The following is a 22,078-nucleotide window of genomic DNA, read 5'->3' as shown; positions in this document are numbered from 1 at the left end:
AACTTCAATAGATAGACTTTAAAATGCCACTAATACAGTTTGTTTTCAGAAAGATAAAAATACAAACTGTTTATTATTATTATTATTTAAAAGGATACACATTTACCTGATTTCCATCTATTTAAGACACAAATTAAGACAAACAATCTCCATTACGGGTTTTAAACAGAGTTAATGGGAGTGGGCACATGTTTCTTTAACATACAACACAGCTTCAACACAGGAAACAGAAGGGATGAGAAAAAGATGTTTTAAATAGCTTCATCACTATAACTGTGATCACATCTATTTCATTTAAAACATGTTGAGCGTTTACACGCTTCGTATGAGGAACTGAAACCCCCTCTCAGCTGCACTGAAGAAAAAAAAAACTTGGCATTGTATTTTCTTTTATCTGTGTCTGGTGGGTGGGGGTCAGAACCGGTGAACTTTCAGGTATAAAATTCACATGCCGTTCCCTCAGAGACGTGAGAAGCAAATCGCTTGAACAAGAAAATCCCAGAAGGCAGCCATGGCCATGCAGATATTACCTTTGCTTCTCATATTTGGTCTCCAAGGCTATGGTAAGAAAATTAACGTAAATCTTTTTACAAAAGTTACACTTCTCAAATGTCATTAACATCCTTAACTGCGATGCTAAATTTCATCCTGCAGCTCTGACTGCAACTTACGACATGAATCACTTGCAAAATCTTCCTGATGAAGTAAGAGATTACAACTTTTTACAAGCATATTAACATTGTATGTAAACAGCCTGGATTAAAAATACATAATTCAGATAGGATGCTTTTGCTTAGAATGAAAGAAATTGCACTGCATTTTCAACAGTATTTCACAAATTACTCAACCAAAACCAACAAATACCAAAATTATTTTAAAAAGGTCCATCAAAAACATTTTGTTTATGGTGAAACAGTTTTGCATTTACTAACTTTCTTTTTGCACAAAAATATACTATAAAGGGAATTATGAGTTTCAGGCATTTAAATTGTATTAAATCCAACTTAACAGATGAGTGGAAAGATTTAAATCTGAATGCTACTGAATTGCTTAAAGATTGTGGGGCACTTTTTAAATAAAGTTAATTTCATGAAGGTAAAATTCTGTCCTCCTACATGTGCTTTAAGAACAATGTCAAACAGGATAAATTTCAATGAATCTGTCTTCATTATGCAATATTTTATATGCAGACGGGGGACGTTTGCCAGGACTGCACCCAGATAGTCACACTCCTTGTTGACATGCTGTCCAACGCTGACCTACAGGTAAGAACAATGGGGCAAACATACCTGGGCGTTCATATTGGACCACTGATAACACTATCAATTTTCTTTAAGTTTACATTCAGAGGTCAGGTCTGAAAAACACAATGTTCTGCAGTCAGTTGCTAATATACTTGCGGTTGAATAGTTACCGGTGAATAGAAATGCTATTTTTAAAACAGGTTTTGTTATCAGTGGAAACACGTTTTTCACATTCCTTGATACCAAATGTCACTGATCAAGTCATGTGTGAACTGCAAGACAAACAGTACAGAAATGTTCCTGTTTTCTCACAAATAAAAAGTCACTTCCTCTTTTTTACTAAGAACAAAAACTGAAAAGAGAGTTCTCGGGAAGATGTTGTTTCTGTCCACATCTTTAACATCCGCTTTCTTAATCCTTAACTAAACCAAGCGATTGTTGATCTCAACGATAGTGAGCCATAATGTAGTAGTTCTCAAAATTCAACATGCAGCATTTTACTCCAAAAAAGTAACCATTTTACACCTTGAACTATATTTTGCTTGATGACATAAACCAATGAACAAAGATTAATGTAAGTCTTTGGAAATACAATCTTTAGAAAAGGCCCTGTGGTTTCATAAATATAATATATACATTTGTAGAGCTATTTGTCATGGGACAAAAGAAAAATATCATTGAACACTTCTGCAGAGAGATTTTCAAAGTGAATGTGATCAATCTGCTTAAACACAACAGAAACTTTGTAAATCAACTGCTGGTCAGGCACAGCACTTTCTGTGTAGAGTTTGCATTTGCCCCTAATGCATACATGTTTTCTTTTCTTCTCCTTTGCAACCAATATAGCTACATGTTAGGTTAACTGTAGACCATAATGCCCTTAGATGGAGCTTTTTTTGTCAATTGTTTTTGTGATGCATTCACAATCTCTCCAGGATGTACCCTGACTCTCCTTGCTGGTGTTTTCCCCCCTAGTTTAAAAATCCTGCAAGGATCACCAAAAGATTACACTAAAAATGAATCATCTTAAAATAATTAACAAAATTACCTTCCCCAAACATAAAATTGAATGTGGGTCTAAATTAAGCAGTTGTTATGATGCTTTTTAGACTGGTCATTAGAAACCAAACTCTGAGAGCAATAATATTATCAGTTCACTTCACCGTTGCTATCAGAAACGCGTCCCATTTTAGCCGGCAGGCGTACAAATAGCTGTCTGGATTAGCTTTAGCAAACAAGTTTGGCCAACTAGCTGCATACGTTCTTGAAATGTTTTAGCCAGTAAGCTATTAATTTAACCATGTGAGATTTCAAATTTGCAGCTCTCAGAAAATATTTATCTCAAATGCTACATCAAATTGTCAGTGTCAACCTAAGCCTCAAATTTAGTCAGCTACACTAATGATGAATCTCTGCAAAAAGTTGTACAAATTCATGAAATGTTTTAGCCAGTGGTACTTTCGTTGATTTGCACCAACCAAAAATACATATAACATACACTAAACTATTTTGGTCAATCATGTTGTACGTTTATACAGCTGGCTTTAGGAATCATGTATGGTGGCCTTAGTTATGTCCTTTTAAGATAATAAAATTAGCCAACAAGATGGATAAAATTTATCCAAATTACTTATAATCCTGGCAGATTTGAGATCAACATAATTATTTAAGTACCAGCATTTTTCCGCTGAGTGGAAGCAATAGTAACATGTTGGTGTGGTCCAGCTTCTGTCATTGATTTGTTTTCTTGTCTGTTTAGGGGTGCTCTCCATTTAGGAGCAAAGCGGTCCAGTCTTTCTAAAGTCAGTAATTGTATTTTTTTTTTTCCATTTCAGAAAAAGATCATGGCAGGGATTGATGGTCTGTGTGCACATCTGCCAGGGCCAGCTGCCAAACTCTGCAAAGAAGAGGTGGACAAGGCGCTCCCACTAGCCATCACTTTTGTTACTGGTGTTGTAGTAAGTTGGAGACCTGAGTCAAGTTGTGGCTTTTTCAAAAACAAACACCTAACGTACGTATATATCAAAAATAGGATGAGTCATCCTCTACATTTTGCTCCTTTTGGTTCTGCAGAAACCAGCAGAGGTCTGCAAGTTGATTGGACTGTGTGGCTCCGATGAAGACCGTCAGAAGATGCTCAGCTACTTTGTTAATGAGGTCCTTAAGGCTGCTGTGAAAAGTGACGATGTCAGTAAACGCATACTGCACAATGATGTATGAAAATGTAACACCACTATTTCTTTTTCACCCAAGATTTTTGTGTTTGTCTATCAGGGCGAGCCTGCAACACACTGCTCCTTCTGTATTTTCTTGTTCAAAACTTTGGAAGAGATGCTGCCTAAGGAAAGGACTGAGGTGATTCGTTTTTACAGGCGGGGAGTACTTTACGTGCAGCAGCACACACATTAAATGCAACCTTTTCTTGCTTCCTGCTTCTCGTCTGCAGGGCGCCGTAATCAAACTGCTGGAAGAGATTTGCCACATCTTGCCAGCCACGTATCGTCACCAGTGCGAAGACGTTATTGGCAAGTTTAGCAAATCAGTGCTGGATGCAATCTTGGGCTACGCCACTCCTCAGGCCATCTGTGCCCTCATCCACCAGTGTAAAGGGCAGGAGGCTCTTGTGGGTCAGTAATTGTCTCTAAATGTACACTAATCCAATACTCTACATTGCTGCAGGTTTAAGTCACAACTTTATTTTTTTTATCTTTGTCTATCAAATAAAAGGGCCACCAAAATAAAAATAAATAAATAAAACGCATCTATTTCTGTTCCTGAAGTGTGTTAAACATCTGAAAACTGGGAAGATTTTCTGAGAGCTCAGGTTTGGCCTATTTAAAGAAACACACAGGCAAACCCAAAAACCCAACCTGTAAAAAAAAAAATGCATCTGCTATATGTGTTCAATAACAAAATTCTTCCAAAATACAGTTTTTCATACAAAACATTTGAAATTCCAATAATACCAAGATTGATCTTCTTCAATGGACCTGATTTGTTTGACATATGTTAGAATATGGTGAAAATATTAGTTGAAAATAATTTGGACCATTAAGTATTCTGAGATAACTTACTAAATATTTGCTTCCACTTTTTTATGAAGGTGGAATCCTGAGATACACATTTTAAGACTGATTAATCAACTTTGAACCTGAAAAAAATTATTTTTTAAAATAAAATGCGAAAGTGGGGAAATTAGGAAAAAGTATTTTTAACATGTTTACACCATGATATCGAGCTTTATTAAATCTGCATAAAGTAGAAGAAAAAAAAATGTAGTCAGCATTTACTAAAATGTGTTAATTTGCTTCTTTGTAACAGTAACGTAACTAAATTCCAGGTATTTAAGAATTTGCCGTAGGATTTTCCTTCAATTAGAATAAAATAAGCCCAACTAAAAATTTTAATTATCAAGGGCTTTTAAGCCAATAGCATCTGGCCACCATTTTAAGCTTCAAAGAGCATTAGTTTTATAAACTCAGATAAAATATGTATATATACACAGAGGAAATACATATTTAGTTCCAACCAATTTTCCCTTTGAATTCACAGACCCGTGTACACTAACGACATACAGATGCAGAGATGTCAGCACCGCCCTTAAATGTGGAGTAAGTATAAGTAAACAGTTGAAATGAAACAACCAGCTTGGCTTATTGGTGTTAATATATGGCCTCTCTTCTGTATGCAGACTTTGTTCTACTGTCAGAAATTTGCCTGGAAGCCTCTGAACTACAACACAATCTAAACTGTTCAGGTGGGTAAATGCTGACGAGTCGAGGCATATAAAGACTTAACTGCAATAATATATTTATTTTTTTTCCTTCAACAGGACAAGGAAGAACAGGCGTTACGCCAGTGAACACTCCATCGTCAAAATGCAAATGTTTTCTTTTCGATTGCATTTCTTTTCTACAGTAATTTTGTATCCTATTGTCTATTGCATTTTGATTATACTGGCTGGACTGAGGAGAACGCCAACAAAATGATTTAGCTGGACTGGAGTTGCAAAGAAATTAAAAACTGAGGTTGAAATCTTCATGTTCCAGTTGCTTTTGTGTACAAATAAACCATCACCTGGATCTTCAGGTTTTTAGCCTTTAATAGATGCCATCATGTTTTTTTTCCCTATTATATTGGAATAAAATGATCCTAATGCGATTTCACATATTCAATAACTTTATACACCTTTTCCTTCCCCACAGGTTGAAATATTCTGAAAAAACAACTGTAGCCCATATTTTAACGCCTTGCACCAGAATTGAAATTGAATACGAATTTAAGCATGATAACCCGCATGCTTGCAGAGAGCAGAAGTGATAGTTAAACCAAGAATGGAAACTATTTTTGGTCGTTGCATTTCCCCGCTTAAGCCGATCACTTCTGCTTCTATGTTCTCACTGGTATTTTCATATACACATTTGGTCACCGCTTAAAAGAAGAACCTCCATGCATTGCATCGAAAGAACAACAAGTCAGACTCACGAGCTTTTAATTGTGGAAAATTCAGGACAGAGAAGAAAGACAAGAAGGAACCAAACTGAATTTAGGTTAATTTGCAGTAAATGAGAAAAAGGCACTTTTTTTAAATACATTTACTGAACAAAGAGACACTTTCAAACTCCCGGCTGCAGACAATGTAAACAGGCTGGTTTCTCTGTACAACACCAACCAATTATTTGTCTGAGTCGTGGATGAGGTTTAGAAAGCAAACATTGTAAAATAAAAATATTTGACCTCAAGTAAAACCCATCAGCTAACTGGACGGACACAGTGAGCGCTCCACAAATCCATCTGGCGTAACCCTACGTCAAGTTTAAAAATGGCTAAAGATTTTACCTTGATACCATTCCTAAGCTCTTTTCCCAGCTGTACAGAGTACAGTAACCCATTACTGCCCCTCCCAAACCTGTTGCTGCACATTGCAGTACAGCAGCAGAAAAGACGCTCCTATGGACCAGCTGTCCCTCCTTATTAAAGGTAACACTGGCTTAAAGCTACAGATGGCAAGCTAAGAGCAGCACATCTGTTAACCAGAGCCCAAAGTAATTAGTTAGAATAAAGTCATCTACTAACATCAGGCTGTTACATGCATTTTTCTCTGTAAAGACCAGAATGGCAAAAAAAAGGTATAAATTACCACTAGATGTAACAGGTGTTCAGGTTATATGTTGGCTTAATAGGTTTAAAAATACATTACTGTGGACAGCTATAACAATATGCTGACTTTGACAGCAAATGGGGCCTTTCTGCTTAAAGAAAATTAAAATTGGTGTAAATGCAGTTAAACTGTGAGAATCCAAAGCCTACCTACTGTAAAACACTAACAACCACAATATTGAGCAAGAGAAAACCAAAAGCAAATCTTAACTTCAGTGGTTTTTTAGATTTAGATTTATGATATAGCCCAACAGAACTATGATCTCAGTAACTGGAGATGCTATAGTATATATCCCAGGGATTTCTATGTCAAGGAGGAAAGTTACTAAGAGAGCTAGTGGGGCAGTCCAACGTTGAGTTGATATCTCCACAGCATTGGGAATACTCGTTTAAACACTTTTATACAGTTGTTGAGAGGACAGGAGGGGGCAAACTGGTTAGTTAGGCAGAATTTCATGTACTCATTGGGGCAGAGATTAGATTAGATTTTATTTAGCAGACAATTTAAAGTTAAAGCTGAAAGTTTAAACATTCACCTCCTAACCGTGTTTCACATTTGGTGCTTCTAAGCACCAACTGTTGAGAAGATGAGGAGTAATACATTCAGTGCACCAACATCTTTGTCTCGCCTGGGTCCTCTGTGCCTCATCTTCCAACATACCTGTCTGCTCAGTTTCAGGTCCTAGTCAGACAGAGAGAGCTCAAAAGCCGTCTCAGACTGCTCCGGTCCCGCATTACATAAATAATCAGTGCATTGAGCCAGCATGGGATAGAGACGTGATTAAATCAGAGGATGATGGAGTGTTTGCATTCAGGAATATGGTACATCTGTGCCTTTATGTTAGTCAACTTACTGACAATTTAAACCTAGAAAATAAATACCTACAAAATACTCTGGGTGCCGTCCAACATAACCATAAGGTAATTAGCAGCTTCTGACTTCTCTGTAAAACGTCAGAAAAACACAATGTTATGAAGGAAAGGCACATGTAACTAAATAATGAAAAAAAAGTCTGATTTTCATTTGTAATGTTGAAGTTTGAGGAAAAAATAAATAGAAGTGATGTTTTTTTCCCCCTTTTCTCTTGGATAAAAGCAAAGGAGCACAAACTGGCTCACCTCTTCATCTGTACCGGAGTGAAACATGGCAGAAATGTTAATGTTTGCCATTTGGAAACCTAAATCTGAAATCCACCGTTAAAGAAAAAGAAATTTATATAGTAAATGTGGAAAAATTATATTGTTTCATGTAAAATTATTGTAAATTTGCAAATAGTTGGACAAAGGCCATCTAGGTTGATGGTGTTCTGATGTAAGAGCAAAACAAAAGTGAAGAAGAAGAAGAGGAGGAGAGGATGGAAGGTGGGGGAGTGTGCTAAGGGAGAAAACCAGGTTTATACGTAGGACGGTGGAGGTGTGCTACAGGAGAACAGGGTGCTTCAGTATTTCAGCTTCTTGGGCACCTCCCATGAGAACATGTCCCGACCAAAGTGACCGTAGGAGGCCGTGCGCTGGTAGATGGGCTTCTTCAGGTCGAGGTCCCTTAAGACAAAACAAAAATTATGATTTTTTTTTAAGTACCGTATTTTTCAGACTATAAAAAGGCACACTCAAAATTGTTCAATTTTCTCAAAAATTGATGGTGCGTCTTATGATCTGGTGCGTCTTATACATGATTAAAGTTGTGTTTACTGACTCATTTTATGTGGTACAATGCGCTCAAAAATCTGTTAAAATGTGTAAGTATGACTTTAGATAGCATCGAAGCCGCTGTGCTCAATGGATATTCAGAGCACTGTCACTACCTGATTGGACCCCTGAGCTGTCTACAAGACTGCCTGACTGTAATGTTGAAACTAGAAGTGCATTCATGCAAGTCAGCTTGTGCTAGCAGCAATAAACCAAGTAAATTAATTCAATATAACATTGAAGTTTGTTTTGGCTTTATGTTAGAAACAGGACAGTGTAGTCCAACTACTCTGTCCTCCCGACAGAGACGGATAGCTCTACCTCTGAGATAGTATGTGTGTACGCGGAGAGATGTTACACACTACGGGACAATATTTAATGCAGTTTATAATTCGGTGTGCCTTATGGTCTGAGAAATACACAAGTTTAAAAATTTTGCTCTATTAAAAGACATGAAAAAAGGTATCATTGTGTATTTAGCATACTTTTTTATCCTGTTTGCTTAATACCAAAGTAATAAGCAAAAACCTTAGAGAAGGGTTCCACATTTTCTTGAATCACTTTGCCTACAATGCTTTTCAAACAATTAAAGCCCAGATGATGACATTGTGGTTTTGTACGCTTCTGATAGGTTAATTCAAAACATTGGATTTAATTCGAGGCCCAACTCTGGATGTCTTTTAAAAAAGGCATCACCTCAAACATGCTGCTTCCTTGTGGGTCACAATTATGGGCCCATCAACCTGAAAATTGTCCAATTCTGCTCAGTGGTTGATTCTTTAGTGCACGTCTACAGTATTTAGAGCCACCTGGGGAAATTTATAGTAAAATGTTGGATTACTAGTATGTTTAGATGTTTGCTTGTATAATTTAACATTTATTGGAGACATTATTTCTTTATACACAAGGTCAAAGCAGGCTCAAACCACCTTCAACTCATCAGTTTGGGGTCTTTTGATTCAATTCTGCACACTTAACATGTTTTTTGCTGTACCCACTTACAAAAATAATTAATCATAAAGGCTTTAGTGCCCATGAATAACAGTAAAAGTCTTCCAGTTGGTTATCAGGACAAGATGTTTGTCCTTTAAACCTGATCTTGACCTCCATAGTTCCTGTTAACTGTTTTTTTCTGCAATTGCATGGTGGAAAAAAAGGAAATAATTTCACAAAAAGCTTTGCAGTTCTCTTTTCTGAAAAGTGTTAAGGAGTGGCGAGTTGAGCTAGGATGACTAAGGCAAGATCTGTAGGGCTAAAGGTCAATTTATGTGTTGAATTTTCATCTTTTTAATTGCGAAATTGCATAAAAAAGATTTAGTGGTCTAAAAATCAACTTGCAGAACTTTTTCAAAAGCAACCAATTGCAAATTCTTGCCTTTTTTTTTTTATAGAGATCATTAACTTGTTAGTTAAAAAAGATAAAACAGAATATTTAACTAAAATATTGCGACAGGCTACAACGGACGTCCCGTTTTACCTCACAATAACTCCTGGACGGAGATCAAAGTTCTTTCTCACGATGTCCAGCAGCTCTCGCTCACTCTTCTGAGAGGTCCCGTAATGGAAGATGGAAACAGACAGAGGATGGGATACTCCTATAGCGTAGGAAACCTAAAAACAGCAGACAGATCCGTTTATATATGCAACTTCAGACGTTTCTGGTGGATGTAGATCTCAGTTTATTACGTTTAGTTTTCCTAAATCGTAACTATGGCGGATTCTTACTTGGACTAAGACTCGTCTGCAGAGTCCCGCTTTCACCAGAGATTTGGCCACCCAACGAGCTGCGTACGCTGCAGAGCGATCAACCTTTGTGTAGTCCTTCCCAGAAAAAGCTCCACCTCCATGGGCTCCCCAGCCGCCATAGGTGTCCACAATGATCTTGCGTCCGGTCAAACCGGCATCACTCTGTGGGAAAGAAATGTACATTTACAGATATATATATTTTTTTTAAAAAGTAGAAGATAATAAAAATGTACAATGTGTACCTTATACTGAACTATGTACAATCCAGATGTTTCTAAATTGATACAGCAGTAATAAAGCCATTCTCTCACCTGTGGACCTCCAATGACAAATCGGCCGCTGGGCTGCAGGTGGTAGATGGTGTCGTCGTCGAGGTACCCAGCGGGAACCACGGCTTTCACCACCTGTTCCTTCAGACTGTGACGCATCTCCTCCAAACTCACGCACTCGTCGTGCTGCACAGAGATCACGATGGTGTGGACGCGCAACGGCACCACGGCTCCTCGGTCCTGCCGGTACTGAACGGTCACCTGGATGGAAAAGGACAAGAAGAACGCGAGATTGAACAAAACCTGCTGATGCCTGAAATGTTCCACTGATTTATGAAGGCATACAAGAGTTTGAAAGTATTCTCATGGGTGTCGGCTAAAAAGCTATATAGTTTTAGGGTACAAATAACTGGTTCAAACAACGGGTTTAATTTGTTCGGATCAGAAGGACGTCAAGAGTGAGGATACCTGAGGGATAAAACTGGAGAGTGCAAAACATTAGTCGTTTCTCATAATGTACCTGAATTGCTAAATTAATTTAAATTCCTGGAATGTTTAACATTGTTTTTTAATCTGTTATATAAGCAGGACAAAAAAAAAAAAAGAAAAAAGAAAACACAAGCACACACGGGAACCAAGTTTATCCAGAAACATTCAGTAACACCGACTAGTAAGAAACAAGGACACTTCTCAGCCAATAGCAGCTTGTTCAGTAATAAAAACGTTTTGCATTAAAATTAAAATTGTAGGCCAAATTGTTTCACCAACAATACCCCAAACTTAATATATCAATGATTCTGCAATCGCCCGCTGAAGGTGGGGGTGTAACTTCAATTAGCTCTATTCTAATATTTTTTAACTAGGTAATTAAGCCATTAATTGAGCCAATTTAAAAAAAAAAAAAAAAAAAATGCTGGAAAAAAACAACAACAACAACAATTTTGGATTCACGATTGTAGCCATCAGGCTTGGACTACTAGCTCTTGTTCAGATTTCTACAGAGTCACCACTAGATGGCAATATTACCCCTTTCGAAGAAATAAGGCCCTTTGAACGCAACATTGTGCAACGACTTCATGGTTAAGTCATACATCTTTCTTCTACAACAGCTGTCGAAATATTTTCATGTCCATGGTTTCTATAAATCCCCAAATTCAAAGCTCCTAATGAAACAAACGTCCTTCTGTGGTGTAGCGGGTCAAGTCTGTCCCGTTTCTATATGATCAGGGTTTGAATCTCGGCAGTCAGGAAGGGCATCCGTCGCAGAAACTGTGTGTAGAGCTGGGTAATAAATACATTTTATCAGCTGATTGCAGCTCCTGAGGATTTAATTTTGGAAAATAGTTACCTTTTTTTTCTCTACTGGGCTTCCATGAATCTTTGCACTATGAGTTTAAAAAGCAGAAATTGTTTTGGTAATAGCATGTGATGTTGAATATATGTTTAGGAAAATATATTGTCAAAAAACCGTTTTTTGACAATATAAAACCCTAAAACGAGGCACTTTGAGTTATTTACTCATTTTTTAAGTTTTTGTGAAGTTACACTAATGAAGTGTTCTTAGATGTGTAATACAACTAGCAGTAATAGTTTTGTGTTACATTTTCATTATTTACTACGGTGGAGCCGACCATCTTGTTTCATAAGCATGCTTTGAAGCGCATAATAAGTTGCGCTTTTATTTCAATAATCTCATTTGACCTGAATACAAAGTACATTTTATAAAATCATTTCAGCCATTTGTTTTAATGAAACAAAAGGGAAGGAAATTGATTAATCGGATTTGGTTAAAAGAGAAAATCAGATTTTATTTCTAAGCCATACCGCCCAGCCCAGACTTTCTGTGGCGACCCTTGGAGGCCACAGCAGAATGGACTCACTCACCTTTTACCTACTTTGCAGTTCATTTCCAACTGAGCAGTGTGATAAATGGCTAAGTTTTTTCTTATTTGGGCTTTTGGTTAAAATGATGAATGACTTGGACAAAGACTCAAGTTAAATATGGCAAATCAAAAATAAAAAGACTATCATTCGACTATAAACCAATGCAGAAGTCATATTTCCATTCTTTGTTTCATTATCTTAAATCAAGTCTGGATACTTAAACATTTTACTATGCTCTTTTATTTATACTTTTACAAACGTTACGGGGTGACCCTGCTCGTCTAACCTGAGTTTTGGAGTCGGGTCGGACCCACGGCAGCGTTCCATCTCGACGCAACTCGGCCATCTTGGCGTTGAGCTTGTGAGCCAAGACGATGGTGAGGGGCATACACTCCTCGGTCTCGTCGGTGGCATAACCAAACATGAGACCCTGTGAAGAAGATGCAGACACCAGTCAGGACATCGACAAACTAACAAGACTATATAGTCAGTGGTCCAACTGCGGACCGAACACAAACCTGATCGCCGGCTCCGACGTCCTCTTCTTTACGGTCAAGATAAACGCCCTGAGCGATGTCCGGAGACTGCTGCTCCAAAGCCACCAGCACATTGCAGGTGTTGTAGTCAAAACCTGTGAAATAACATGACCAGCTGTCATACAAGAGATTTTAAATCAACCTAAATATCATTCTCATTTGTCCCCCAGGATGAAAGCAACATCCCCTATAACCTATCGGTCCTCTACCTCAACAATATCTTAGTTTTTCTCCTGTCAAACCTTGAGGTGCGGTCCAGAACTACTTTGGTTCAGAGTGTAGCCTGTGTTTACTTCCTGCTTCCTGAGCCAATCATAAGAGAGTTCTCAACACAGAGCGCAGCATTTGGTGTTTTATTTTGGAAGAAAGAGCAGCAGCATGAAAATATGAAAGCAAGTAAGAGAAGCGGACCAGAAATGGAGGAGAATACATCCTATATCCGTCTTGCGGAGGTAAAAACTCAGTGCCATCTCACAGCAACAACGCACAGTTCAGTAAATGGCCGGTCTCCCTGAAAGGCCTTGTGTCTGCGATTTTAACCAATTATTACTCATTGTTCCTTTAAATTTCTGGATTTTTTTGCTGGATTGTCTTTTTAAAGGTTCTGGGTATTAAAGCGAAAACACTGCTGTAAGCCTTCTTGTACAGTAGTCAGGTCTTATTAACTGCTGATCCCCCAGAAATAAAACGCAATGCTAAAAATGGATTCCATTTTTTTTGTCTGGTATAGGACAGTTTCACTGCTTTTATAGCATTCAGAATAAATTTGATCCTTTTTTTTTTTACATTTAGAGCTCTTGGACTTGTCAAAGAAGTTATGGTGATTCATAGATTAAAGTAAGACACACTTAAGCTAAACTTTTTTTCATTTGCAAGACCTAGTTCAACAACCAAGGGTACAGTTCAATCTAAATAAAAGCTGTCTAGGGATTTTTATATATATATATATATATATATATATATATATATATATATATATATATATATATATATATATATATATATATATATATATATATATATAGTATATATATATATATATATATATATCTATATATACTATATATATCTATCTATATATATATATATATTATATATATACTATATATATATCCATATACACATATATAGATATACACATTTCTTTTTTTTTTTTTTTTTTTTTAAAACATCTCAATTAGGCAATTCATTTATTAAGCCAAAAACAAATATACTGATGGGTAAATTCATAAAAAAATAAATAAAAATAATCATACAACCAAACAAAGCATATAAAAAAAGAAGAATAATCAAGTTTAAAAACTGTTGTACTTAAGGACTATTGAAGTTTTGCATTTAGTTTGGATTTTTCTTTTTCCAACTTTAAGACAGCATTAGTCCCTTGTGCAAATGCTGAACATGTAATATTTTAATAGCTTGCTGGTTCAAAGCTAATTATTTAACAGTGAAATTAAAGTGGTGCAGCATGAAGTGCAGCCCTAAGACCCCTCTAATCCAGTCTTTCATTAGGCTGCAGAACACTGGATTAAGAGGCAGACTGTACTTTTTAAATGTGTGACCTGCAAAGCTAGTTGAGACCAGACCCATTTCGGCCACAACCAACCTCTGTTCTAACTTAGAAAGGCTAAAAACCTCACTGCCCCACGTTTACCCTCTCAATGGCTGCTCCTAAATGTTTGTATAACTCCAATTTAATTTACTTTCCCAAGGACTTTTCTGTTTAATCACTAACCTGCCCAAAAACAACAAAATCTGTTCAATCCAGAAAACCATTGCTCCAGTGAGCAATTATGCACCAGAGACCAACCGCCACAGACGGTTTAAATCTCCTTAAATGGATGTAAGGAGATTTTGTGGCATTTAATCCTCCGCTGAAGTATCACAATTATTCCCAGGCATAGTTCTGATTGATAACGCAACCTTGTTTCTAATTATAACCCCCCCATCTGGCCGAGAAACCTGAGCTCAGAGGTCCCATTTCAGAAGCTAAAAGTTGTTTTGTAGTCGACTTCATCCAGACAAATAAATGAGCAACAGTGCAAATTTATTATTAACTTCATGTGTGGAATGGCATGAATTTGTATGGCCTTTGTCCTGCTGAGCAATCTATCTCATTCTAAGTTGATGCCGAAAAATCAAGAAGAAAAATTAATTAATAAACACATCACCTGAAATTTCGTACCACTTCACATCAGTCCAGTTTCCTCTGCAGCCCCACAGCTCTACGCCGACCTGCAAACCTAACCTGAAACTTGGCAATGGATCGGTCCCGACCAAATCGATAAACCAAAACGTGCCATAAAAATGGCCATACAGGATTATTTTAGCCTTGTTTTGGGCGCTTTGTCAAGGTCATGTAATTCTAAAACTTATGAAGCAGAGCCTTTTTTTTTTAAATAGAAATATCGTTCCTTGTCTCACAGTGGGGTCATTTAGGTGTACCGCCATCACAGGAACAGGTCAATAGATGCACGTAGATTCACACAGAGGTTAAGAATATGAAAAAAAGTGTGTGGTTTAGTAAAAAAAAAAAAAAACACTAAAAAAGAGCAACATCTGCTTGTTTGGCTAAAGAGTAAAAATAAAACATTTTAACATTCTAACTATAACCAGATAGTTTATGTTTAATAAAGCCAAATTTTACATGCTATAATCAAATAATCTCTTTCCCATAAGCCCGAACTGCTTTTCAAAGGCAAAAAAGTAATCACGTGACTGGATTTGAATCAAACTAGCAGCTTTCTTTCTCTAGAAGTACCTTTGGAGGAGTCGTCGTAGCCAATGTCCTTGATCGTCTCCCTGACAACCTTCTGATAGTCAACGTTGGCTCTGGAGGTGATCTCCCCCGCAAGCAGGATCATCCCCGTCTTAGCTACAGTCTCTGGAGACAAAAAACATTTAGTGTAAGAGACAGATCTAGTTATAATTAAACACCCGTACTCCACTCTAGGGAGATATTGAAGATGTGCCGGTAACGTTGGACTCTGTTGCCTTCAGCGTAGACCAAGAACAGAGCAGCACGGCAACACTGATCAAACATTTCCAGTTCTGTTCAGCTGGAGACGATGAGGAGCTCCAAACCACAAACAGGCAACAATTTGCACTTTATGCATCTGGTCCATTAAGGACCAACCTAACTGCAACCTGAAAGCTTTTAGAGCTTTCATCCTCTGCATCGCTGCGGGATTCAGCTACAAAGCAAACAATAATTACACAGAACCAGCAAAGCAAACAAAGGGGACCTTCAGCCTATAATTGAGTGTAGGTAGGATGGGTCAATTTTTTTTCCTTCTTCCCCAAACGAGAAATTATTTCAGAGTAATAATCCTGTGAAACATCTGAAAACCTCTCCCCGTGTAGGAGAAGTCCAGGGCTGGTCTAAAAGCAGGCTTTAACACTGCGGCTCTGGTAAAGAACAGATTTGATGGACGGAGCTGATCTCCAAACGCTTACCACAGGCCACTTTGGCGTCGGGGTCTTGTCTCAGGTGAGCGTCCAACACGGCGTCGCTGATCTGGTCACAAATCTTATCTGTGGAAGAAAAGCACATAGCATTTGTCATTAAACTATTACTGAATCAAACCATTTATATAAGCAGATCTACTGAATTCTTTACATATCAAACAAATTAACCCTTTTCCCAAGAATCAGAGTGCAAGTGCACACAAACTGTCTCTGATTTGAAACCCAAATCCTGGCCAATTAAAGTGTTACATCTGCCCCACTAATCCCATGTTCTCTTACGTGATGCAGCAGTTCTTTATCAGCGTGGCTAACTTTACTTTGAGAGGACGCGACATGACAGAAAGCAGCAGACAGCAGCCCATGGAAGCTACGATAATCTCCAGGTTTTTTTTTTTTTTACATTTAATGCAATCTTCTATAATCTGCTCAGGCTGTGCAGCCAGGAAATGTAGTTATGAGACTCCGATAAATATCACCGGCCAGCAGAAAGGTCCTCAGGGGTTATTTTTATTTGATCAGTCATATCTCAAAAAAAGGTCAAATGGCCTGAACAGAGACATCAATGAATGCAAAGCAAACATTTAGAAGACACAATCCAGAGTAAATTATAAGCAAGAGCTTAATGTGGTTATTTGTCTCCAAAAGGAATTAAAGCTATTTGCATTTGTTAAGTACAAGGATAGGAAATAGATGCAAGTTAGGATGAAAAGGCAAAGTGTGGCTACAAAAAAAAAAAAAAAAAAAAAAAAAAAAAAGGACATAGAAGGGATGAACTACAGTGCGTGTCATCTTGCCATCTCTAGATCCATTTGGATCTGTGTGACATCAACCATTGCACCGTTGGTGAAAGTGGAAGCACTGCATCGAGGTCCAGGGTTTGTTTTTGGCTGTACGTTTTTAGCTGACAGCATCCAAATACACCAAAATGGTTTATAGATCATTTTACTTGCTACTCATAAATGTAAAGCCTGTGCAGCAAATAAAAAAAATAAAAAAAAGGCACTGATTAGACTTCTTTACACCCACAGATGGGGAGGTAGTCTGCCCAGTACTTAGAAGTAGAGGTAAGCCTATTATCCTCAGCAGTAGAGCTGGTGTATTGTAAAAGAGAGAAGCTGGCCGGTGCAACAGGCCCCAAGTCTGTAGTTCACAAAACGCACAAACAAAAACTTATATATAGTTATTAATCTTGTAAAATTGCCTCTTCTTCTTAATCTACTCTGAAAGATGTTTGTGGTAAATTACAGCAGCGTTCTATCAGACACTGCATTGTAAGTCGGAAACCGAGCAAAGATTAAAAGAAGAAATTCACATCCAATCCCAGCACGGAGATACTTTACTACTCTAAAGCAATCAGAACTTCCTTTAATAAGCTCAAGTCAACCCTTAACTGAATGTATTCAACAACAAAAATGTGCTCTTTAAAAAAGGCACATGGCCATTTGTAAAATCTTTAACTTATTTACAGTTATGGTTTGAAAGCTTCAACTTTCTCTGACCATATAAAGAATTTAGTGAAAGACTGCTGCCCCTCCCCAACCTGTTGCTGCACACTCCATGTCAGCTGGCTGAAAGAAGGCTACTCCGCTCCTTCTCGTTTAAACAAGAGATCCAACTAGTTTTGAAAGCTAGAACATTTAACCCAACTAAAAACGTAAAAATGTATATCTACCTGCTATACTTGCTCTATAAAGAGCTAAGTGGGCAGAAACAAATTATTGTTACTGGGCTTAAAAAAAACAACAACTAATTATACATTTGGTGGGTGTTGATCAAAATAGTTTGCCGTTTTGACTATAAAACAATTACATTGATTATTAATCAATATTTTAAATAACTTAAGCAACACCAGAAATAATTGTCGCTTTTCTGTCAAGCAATTAGATTGGTAAACATTTTGGTTTCACATATTTGTGTAAAAAATGACAATGGATGGATGTTCTTTCAGTTTATAATCAAAACTGACACAATTTTTGACACTAGCCTTTAAACCATATAGTGATAATTATCTAAGCCATTAGTGTAGTCCATTCCAAAGTAAAAGGTAATAATGCCAGGTTTGATCAGTCCATGATTTATAGATGCTGAACTCTTCAAACCTCTGGATAGCCATGAAACAACCCATCATTTATGAGCCAAAAGCAGATTGCATGAGAACATGTGACCATCAGGCACAACAACCCCTGACACATGTTAGCTTCAGCACCTAGCACTGTGGCTAGGTGCTGAAGCGCCCAAAAAAATACCACAGATCTAAAATGAAGACATATAAAAGTGTGTGAAACTCGCTCCTGGAAGAGATACAGTGATGGACGCCTGTTTTAGCTTAGCTTAGCTTTTAGCCTGATGAAACATAGTGGTCCATAAAAAGCCGCTATATTATCCAGATTTCTGCTGGAAAATACTTCTGTTACTATCTGCGATTTATTTGCCAATTCTTGTTTCAACTTTATTGCTGATTCAGACTTTTAATACGTGTTTTTATTTTTTTTTTAAAACTAGCATTCAGAGCTAAGTGATAATCCAAGGCAGACACGCGCACAACAAACCAGCCACATGACCTTGTTTGAGAAGCTAACGCGATGCTAAGCTAGGCTAATTATCTGGGTCAGGGAAACGGACGGTGGTCCGCACAGACCCAGGCGGAAAACGGTCAACACTCACCGGGGTGACCTTCTCCGACCGACTCGGAGGTGAAGAGGAAGCAGTCTTCATCGTGGAGCGAGTGGCTGTACAAGCCGTTCAGGTGGCCGTTCATCTTCAGGCGCGGTTAGCTAACGCGGGCTAGCGGCGGATTGCTGGGAGCGGACTGTGAAGCTAAACGCTGCCTCCCTTCGCCCGGGCACCAGCAGACGACCACGGCTTCAGCCAGCTGAGTGGAAGCCGGTGGAGCAGAGAGCTGTATTTATTGGACTCCTGCAGTCCCTCCGCTTACTGATGCAGAGCCCGGCTGGACCATGTGGTGCTGAGGGGGGCGTGTCCTGACTCCAGCAAAACAAACATATCCACGAGGAGAGAAACGGCAGCCATTACTTGAATATTTACATCACCCAATGTATCATCTGCATATTTTCCTTTATTGTAAGCTATATTACAGTTTCTGTGTGTAGTCTACTAACATTTAACGCACAAACCCATCTGTATATGTCAATAGTACCTCAATCAATTTTGTTTATCCTCCTATATGGTCTCACCAGTACATAGATTTCATCTGTAAATGTAGTCTATATATATATATATATATATATATATATATATATATATATATATATATATATATATATATATATATATATACATACATCATATACACCATTTAGGCTGCATGCTTTTCCTGCTTATTGCCACTCTGGTTAGATGCTACACCGCATGTTAATGCTCTGTACATCTGTAATAACAATAAAGTTGAATCTAAACGATTTAATCCGCAGTTTCACAGACATTTATCTTAAATACAGAAAATGAAAGATAAAGAAACAATACGTTCATAAATGGGTATGTACACCCTATATTCATTTCTAATAAATGTATGTGTATTTTGCAATGTATAATAGTGCAAATATGCCTATTTTTGTTTCGCGGTATAGTAGCTGACAACTTACGTATAGGGTTTAGTGCGTTTTTCTCATTAGGAAATCACACACAAACCTTAGCTGTCAAGTCTACATAATAAGCACAAATAATAACATAAAAAGCAAGGTGGTACAGCGAAATGTCGATAACGTTCCCTGCAATTACAACTGCACATTCAGCTTTGAACATTGGAGTCTAAAATTTCCCTTCAGCTTTCTATATAATGTAGCTGAAGTGCAGTCAGACTGCATAGAGAGCATATTGTCTGTTGGAGCAGCAGCCTATCTGTAGCTGAGAGGAAGCGGCTGAATAAACTCATCAGGAGGGCTCTGTGCTGGATGTCCTCTGCACACGTTAGTGGAAGACAGAAGGACTGCAAGTTAAAGCACATCACTGATGGCTAATGCCTCCCACCACATGCATGGAGCTGTTGCAGAGCTCTTTTATTGATAGACTGCTGCATCCCAGATGCTCTAAGGAGCGCTTCTGCAGGTTGTTTCCCCCGGCTGCAGTCAGACTTTATAATCTGCTCCCAACAGACATTATAACTGTTTACATCACGCTAATGGTTCCACAGGTTCTGATCCGGCCATTAATTGTTTACACTGTTCCCAGATGATAAAGTAAGTTGCACATGCCTTAGCTAGGTATTCTGCCGCACTATCATGCAAGTTGCATATTCCATTATCGTGCATTATGTAAACAGGCTGGAGTTTTTTTTTTCCACTGATAAATATTTTCCACTGTGCAATATTTAATATTTAATCTGGTGTTTACTTTTATCCTCTACTTTTGGTGTTTCTTTTAAGCTAATTTTAGATTAGTATGGTTTGTGCTTTTTTTCTTCCTCTTGTCATTGTAAATAGTTGTGTGTAACTGTGTGTAACTGTGTGTGTGTGTGTGTGTGTGTGTGTGTGTGTGTGTGTGTGTGTGTGTGTGTGTGTGTGTGTGTGTGTGTGTGTGTGTGTGTGTGTGTGTGTGTTTGCCACTGTCACACCCGAATTTCCCCATTGCGGGACAATAAAGGGATTGTTATTCTTAAATTTAAATTCTTAAATACAATCACAATATTGCAACATATTACAAACTCCTTTTTGAGGGTTAACATAATTTTGTACGCGTATGAAGATTTTTCTTGGTATATTTGTCCGTTCATTTAAACATTTTATTTTTAAACTTAGGTCTGAATTAAAATAACTATTTCAAATTTGCTACGTAGAAGCTATTGCAGTAAATTTTGAACAGACCCCTTCTTGATGTCATATTCAGCATATTAGAATATGCCCTTGGATTAGGCTTGTCAGCTCATTTAAACATAACAACCTATAAGCAGGTATTGAACATAATTTTCATGAAGCTAACGATTTTGTATTTTTTTAATTGGTCTGTTGTAACATTGTAATCTTAAATCTGATATTTTCATTTACTGTAAGTGGGAAATCATCCTATTTTACAGAAATAAAGACTGTGTAATTCATCTATGTAATGTGTCACTTAGTGAACTGAGTTACTGAAATTAATAAACTTTTCAACATTACTAGAATTTATATACAAAGTCTATTCTATATAAGTTAAGAGCTCTTGGGGGCTCCTTGCTGACTGGAGCTGCAGCTGAACTCGACCATGCCTCAGGACAGCTCTGGTTGTGGCAAATTAGATCACAGATCTGTCTGTTTCAGGGTTACAAAGGGAAATAAAACTAATCAGTACTGCTCTGCCAAAACCAATTTAGAACTTAGAATTTAATTTCAGACAAGGAAAAGTATGTTTTATATTGGCTGCACTTACTCTCCTTTTTTTTTTTTTTTTACATAATTTATACAACTAATGACCTGCCGCTTATGCTAAAAAAATACTGTTGATCCATTTTTTTTTTTTTTAAAAAAGGACCACCCAGCATTCACCAGATGAAACTTTGTACTTGAAGCCAGTTCCCCTGCGCTTTTTTTTCTCTTATCATCCTCCATCTGTCTCTGCTTTTAGGTCTGCATGTAATCCAAAGCAATTACCTTGATTTAAAAATTGAAGGCACACCAAAAGCATTGTTTGCATGCAGTCCTTCAAAAGAAGAATAAGACAACAGCACGATATCTTTGACAGAACTGTGTACGTCTCAATAGTTTGATATTTGCTTTGCCATTTATCTTGTCTGTGAATTACGTTTAACACATTATTGATCGCATGCTGCAGAAAATCCATTTATAGCCCCTTATTTCCTTTCTAAAATCTAATCCATACATTGTGTAAGATGTTTGCTTTATATCTGTGCAGAATTAAAGTGAACGTTTTAAGCTCTATTTAGAAACTTCAGAGAAACGGTTTTAACTGGGCAGAGAATACAAAAACTCAAATGTCATCTACCGTTTGGTTGTTTTTAAGCTGATTTAAAGGAAATAAGTTGTGATCTTTGGTCTCTTAAAGTACTTCTTCACCAGGATGCTAAAGTCCAAATCATGTGACCAAATATTTGCTGTTAAAGAAGAGGCTACAGACACTTTTGCAGTTCTTAAAA

The 22,078-nt window shown here is 37.5% G+C and overlaps 2 protein-coding genes across 3 annotated transcripts; one reads left to right on the top strand and one right to left on the bottom strand.

The window, feature by feature from the left end:
- Positions 1 to 359: 359 nt before the first annotated feature.
- On the top strand, positions 360 to 5,405 carry LOC105935831 (prosaposin). Of its 2 annotated transcripts, none has more exons than XM_021323505.2 (10): positions 360 to 563; positions 655 to 704; positions 1,191 to 1,265; positions 3,080 to 3,202; positions 3,318 to 3,428; positions 3,519 to 3,599; positions 3,691 to 3,871; positions 4,797 to 4,855; positions 4,936 to 5,001; positions 5,077 to 5,405. In XM_021323505.2, the coding sequence occupies exons 1-9, from the start codon at positions 512 to 514 to the stop codon at positions 4,990 to 4,992; spliced, it is 789 nt and encodes a 262-aa protein (XP_021179180.2). In that variant the 5' UTR covers positions 360 to 511; the 3' UTR covers positions 4,993 to 5,001; positions 5,077 to 5,405. The 2 variants fall into 2 exon arrangements, with proteins under 2 accessions (XP_021179180.2, XP_012731869.2); XM_012876415.3 differs by having other exon boundaries at positions 373 to 563; positions 3,318 to 3,431.
- Positions 5,406 to 5,719: 314 nt separating this feature from the next.
- mat2aa (methionine adenosyltransferase II, alpha a) lies at positions 5,720 to 18,964 on the bottom strand. The gene is made up of 9 exons (XM_012876412.3): positions 18,658 to 18,964; positions 15,982 to 16,059; positions 15,287 to 15,409; positions 12,511 to 12,623; positions 12,279 to 12,422; positions 10,151 to 10,369; positions 9,819 to 10,001; positions 9,571 to 9,704; positions 5,720 to 7,946 (listed from the first exon to the last, which is right to left on the bottom strand). The coding sequence occupies exons 1-9, from the start codon at positions 18,749 to 18,751 to the stop codon at positions 7,844 to 7,846; spliced, it is 1,191 nt and encodes a 396-aa protein (XP_012731866.2). The 5' UTR covers positions 18,752 to 18,964; the 3' UTR covers positions 5,720 to 7,843.
- Positions 18,965 to 22,078: the final 3,114 nt, after the last annotated feature.

This window comes from Fundulus heteroclitus, unplaced genomic scaffold, assembly GCF_011125445.2.
Source record: "Fundulus heteroclitus isolate FHET01 unplaced genomic scaffold, MU-UCD_Fhet_4.1 scaffold_70, whole genome shotgun sequence".
Taxonomy (NCBI): domain Eukaryota; kingdom Metazoa; phylum Chordata; class Actinopteri; order Cyprinodontiformes; family Fundulidae; genus Fundulus; species Fundulus heteroclitus.
Note: the sequence above shows the minus strand (reverse complement) of the source record. Positions and strands in the feature narration are given on the sequence as shown.

Bases quoted from the DNA above. Each gene is read 5' to 3' on its own strand.
- LOC105935831 (XM_012876415.3), top strand. From the start codon at position 512: ATGGCCATGCAGATATTACCTTTGCTTCTCATATTTGGTCTCCAAGGC. The intron at 564-654 runs GTAAGAAAATTA...TTCATCCTGCAG, and splicing joins ATTTGGTCTCCAAGGCTATG to CTCTGACTGCAACTTACGAC. The intron at 3,600-3,690 runs GTGATTCGTTTT...TCTCGTCTGCAG, and splicing joins TGCCTAAGGAAAGGACTGAG to GGCGCCGTAATCAAACTGCT.
- mat2aa (XM_012876412.3), bottom strand. From the start codon at position 18,751: ATGAACGGCCACCTGAACGGCTTGTACAGCCACTCGCTCCACGATGAA. The intron at 10,370-12,278 runs GTTAGACGAGCA...TTTTCCATCCAG, and splicing joins GACCCGACTCCAAAACTCAG to GTGACCGTTCAGTACCGGCA. The intron at 7,947-9,570 runs GTAAAACGGGAC...TTTTGTCTTAAG, and splicing joins CGTCCAGGAGTTATTGTGAG to GGACCTCGACCTGAAGAAGC.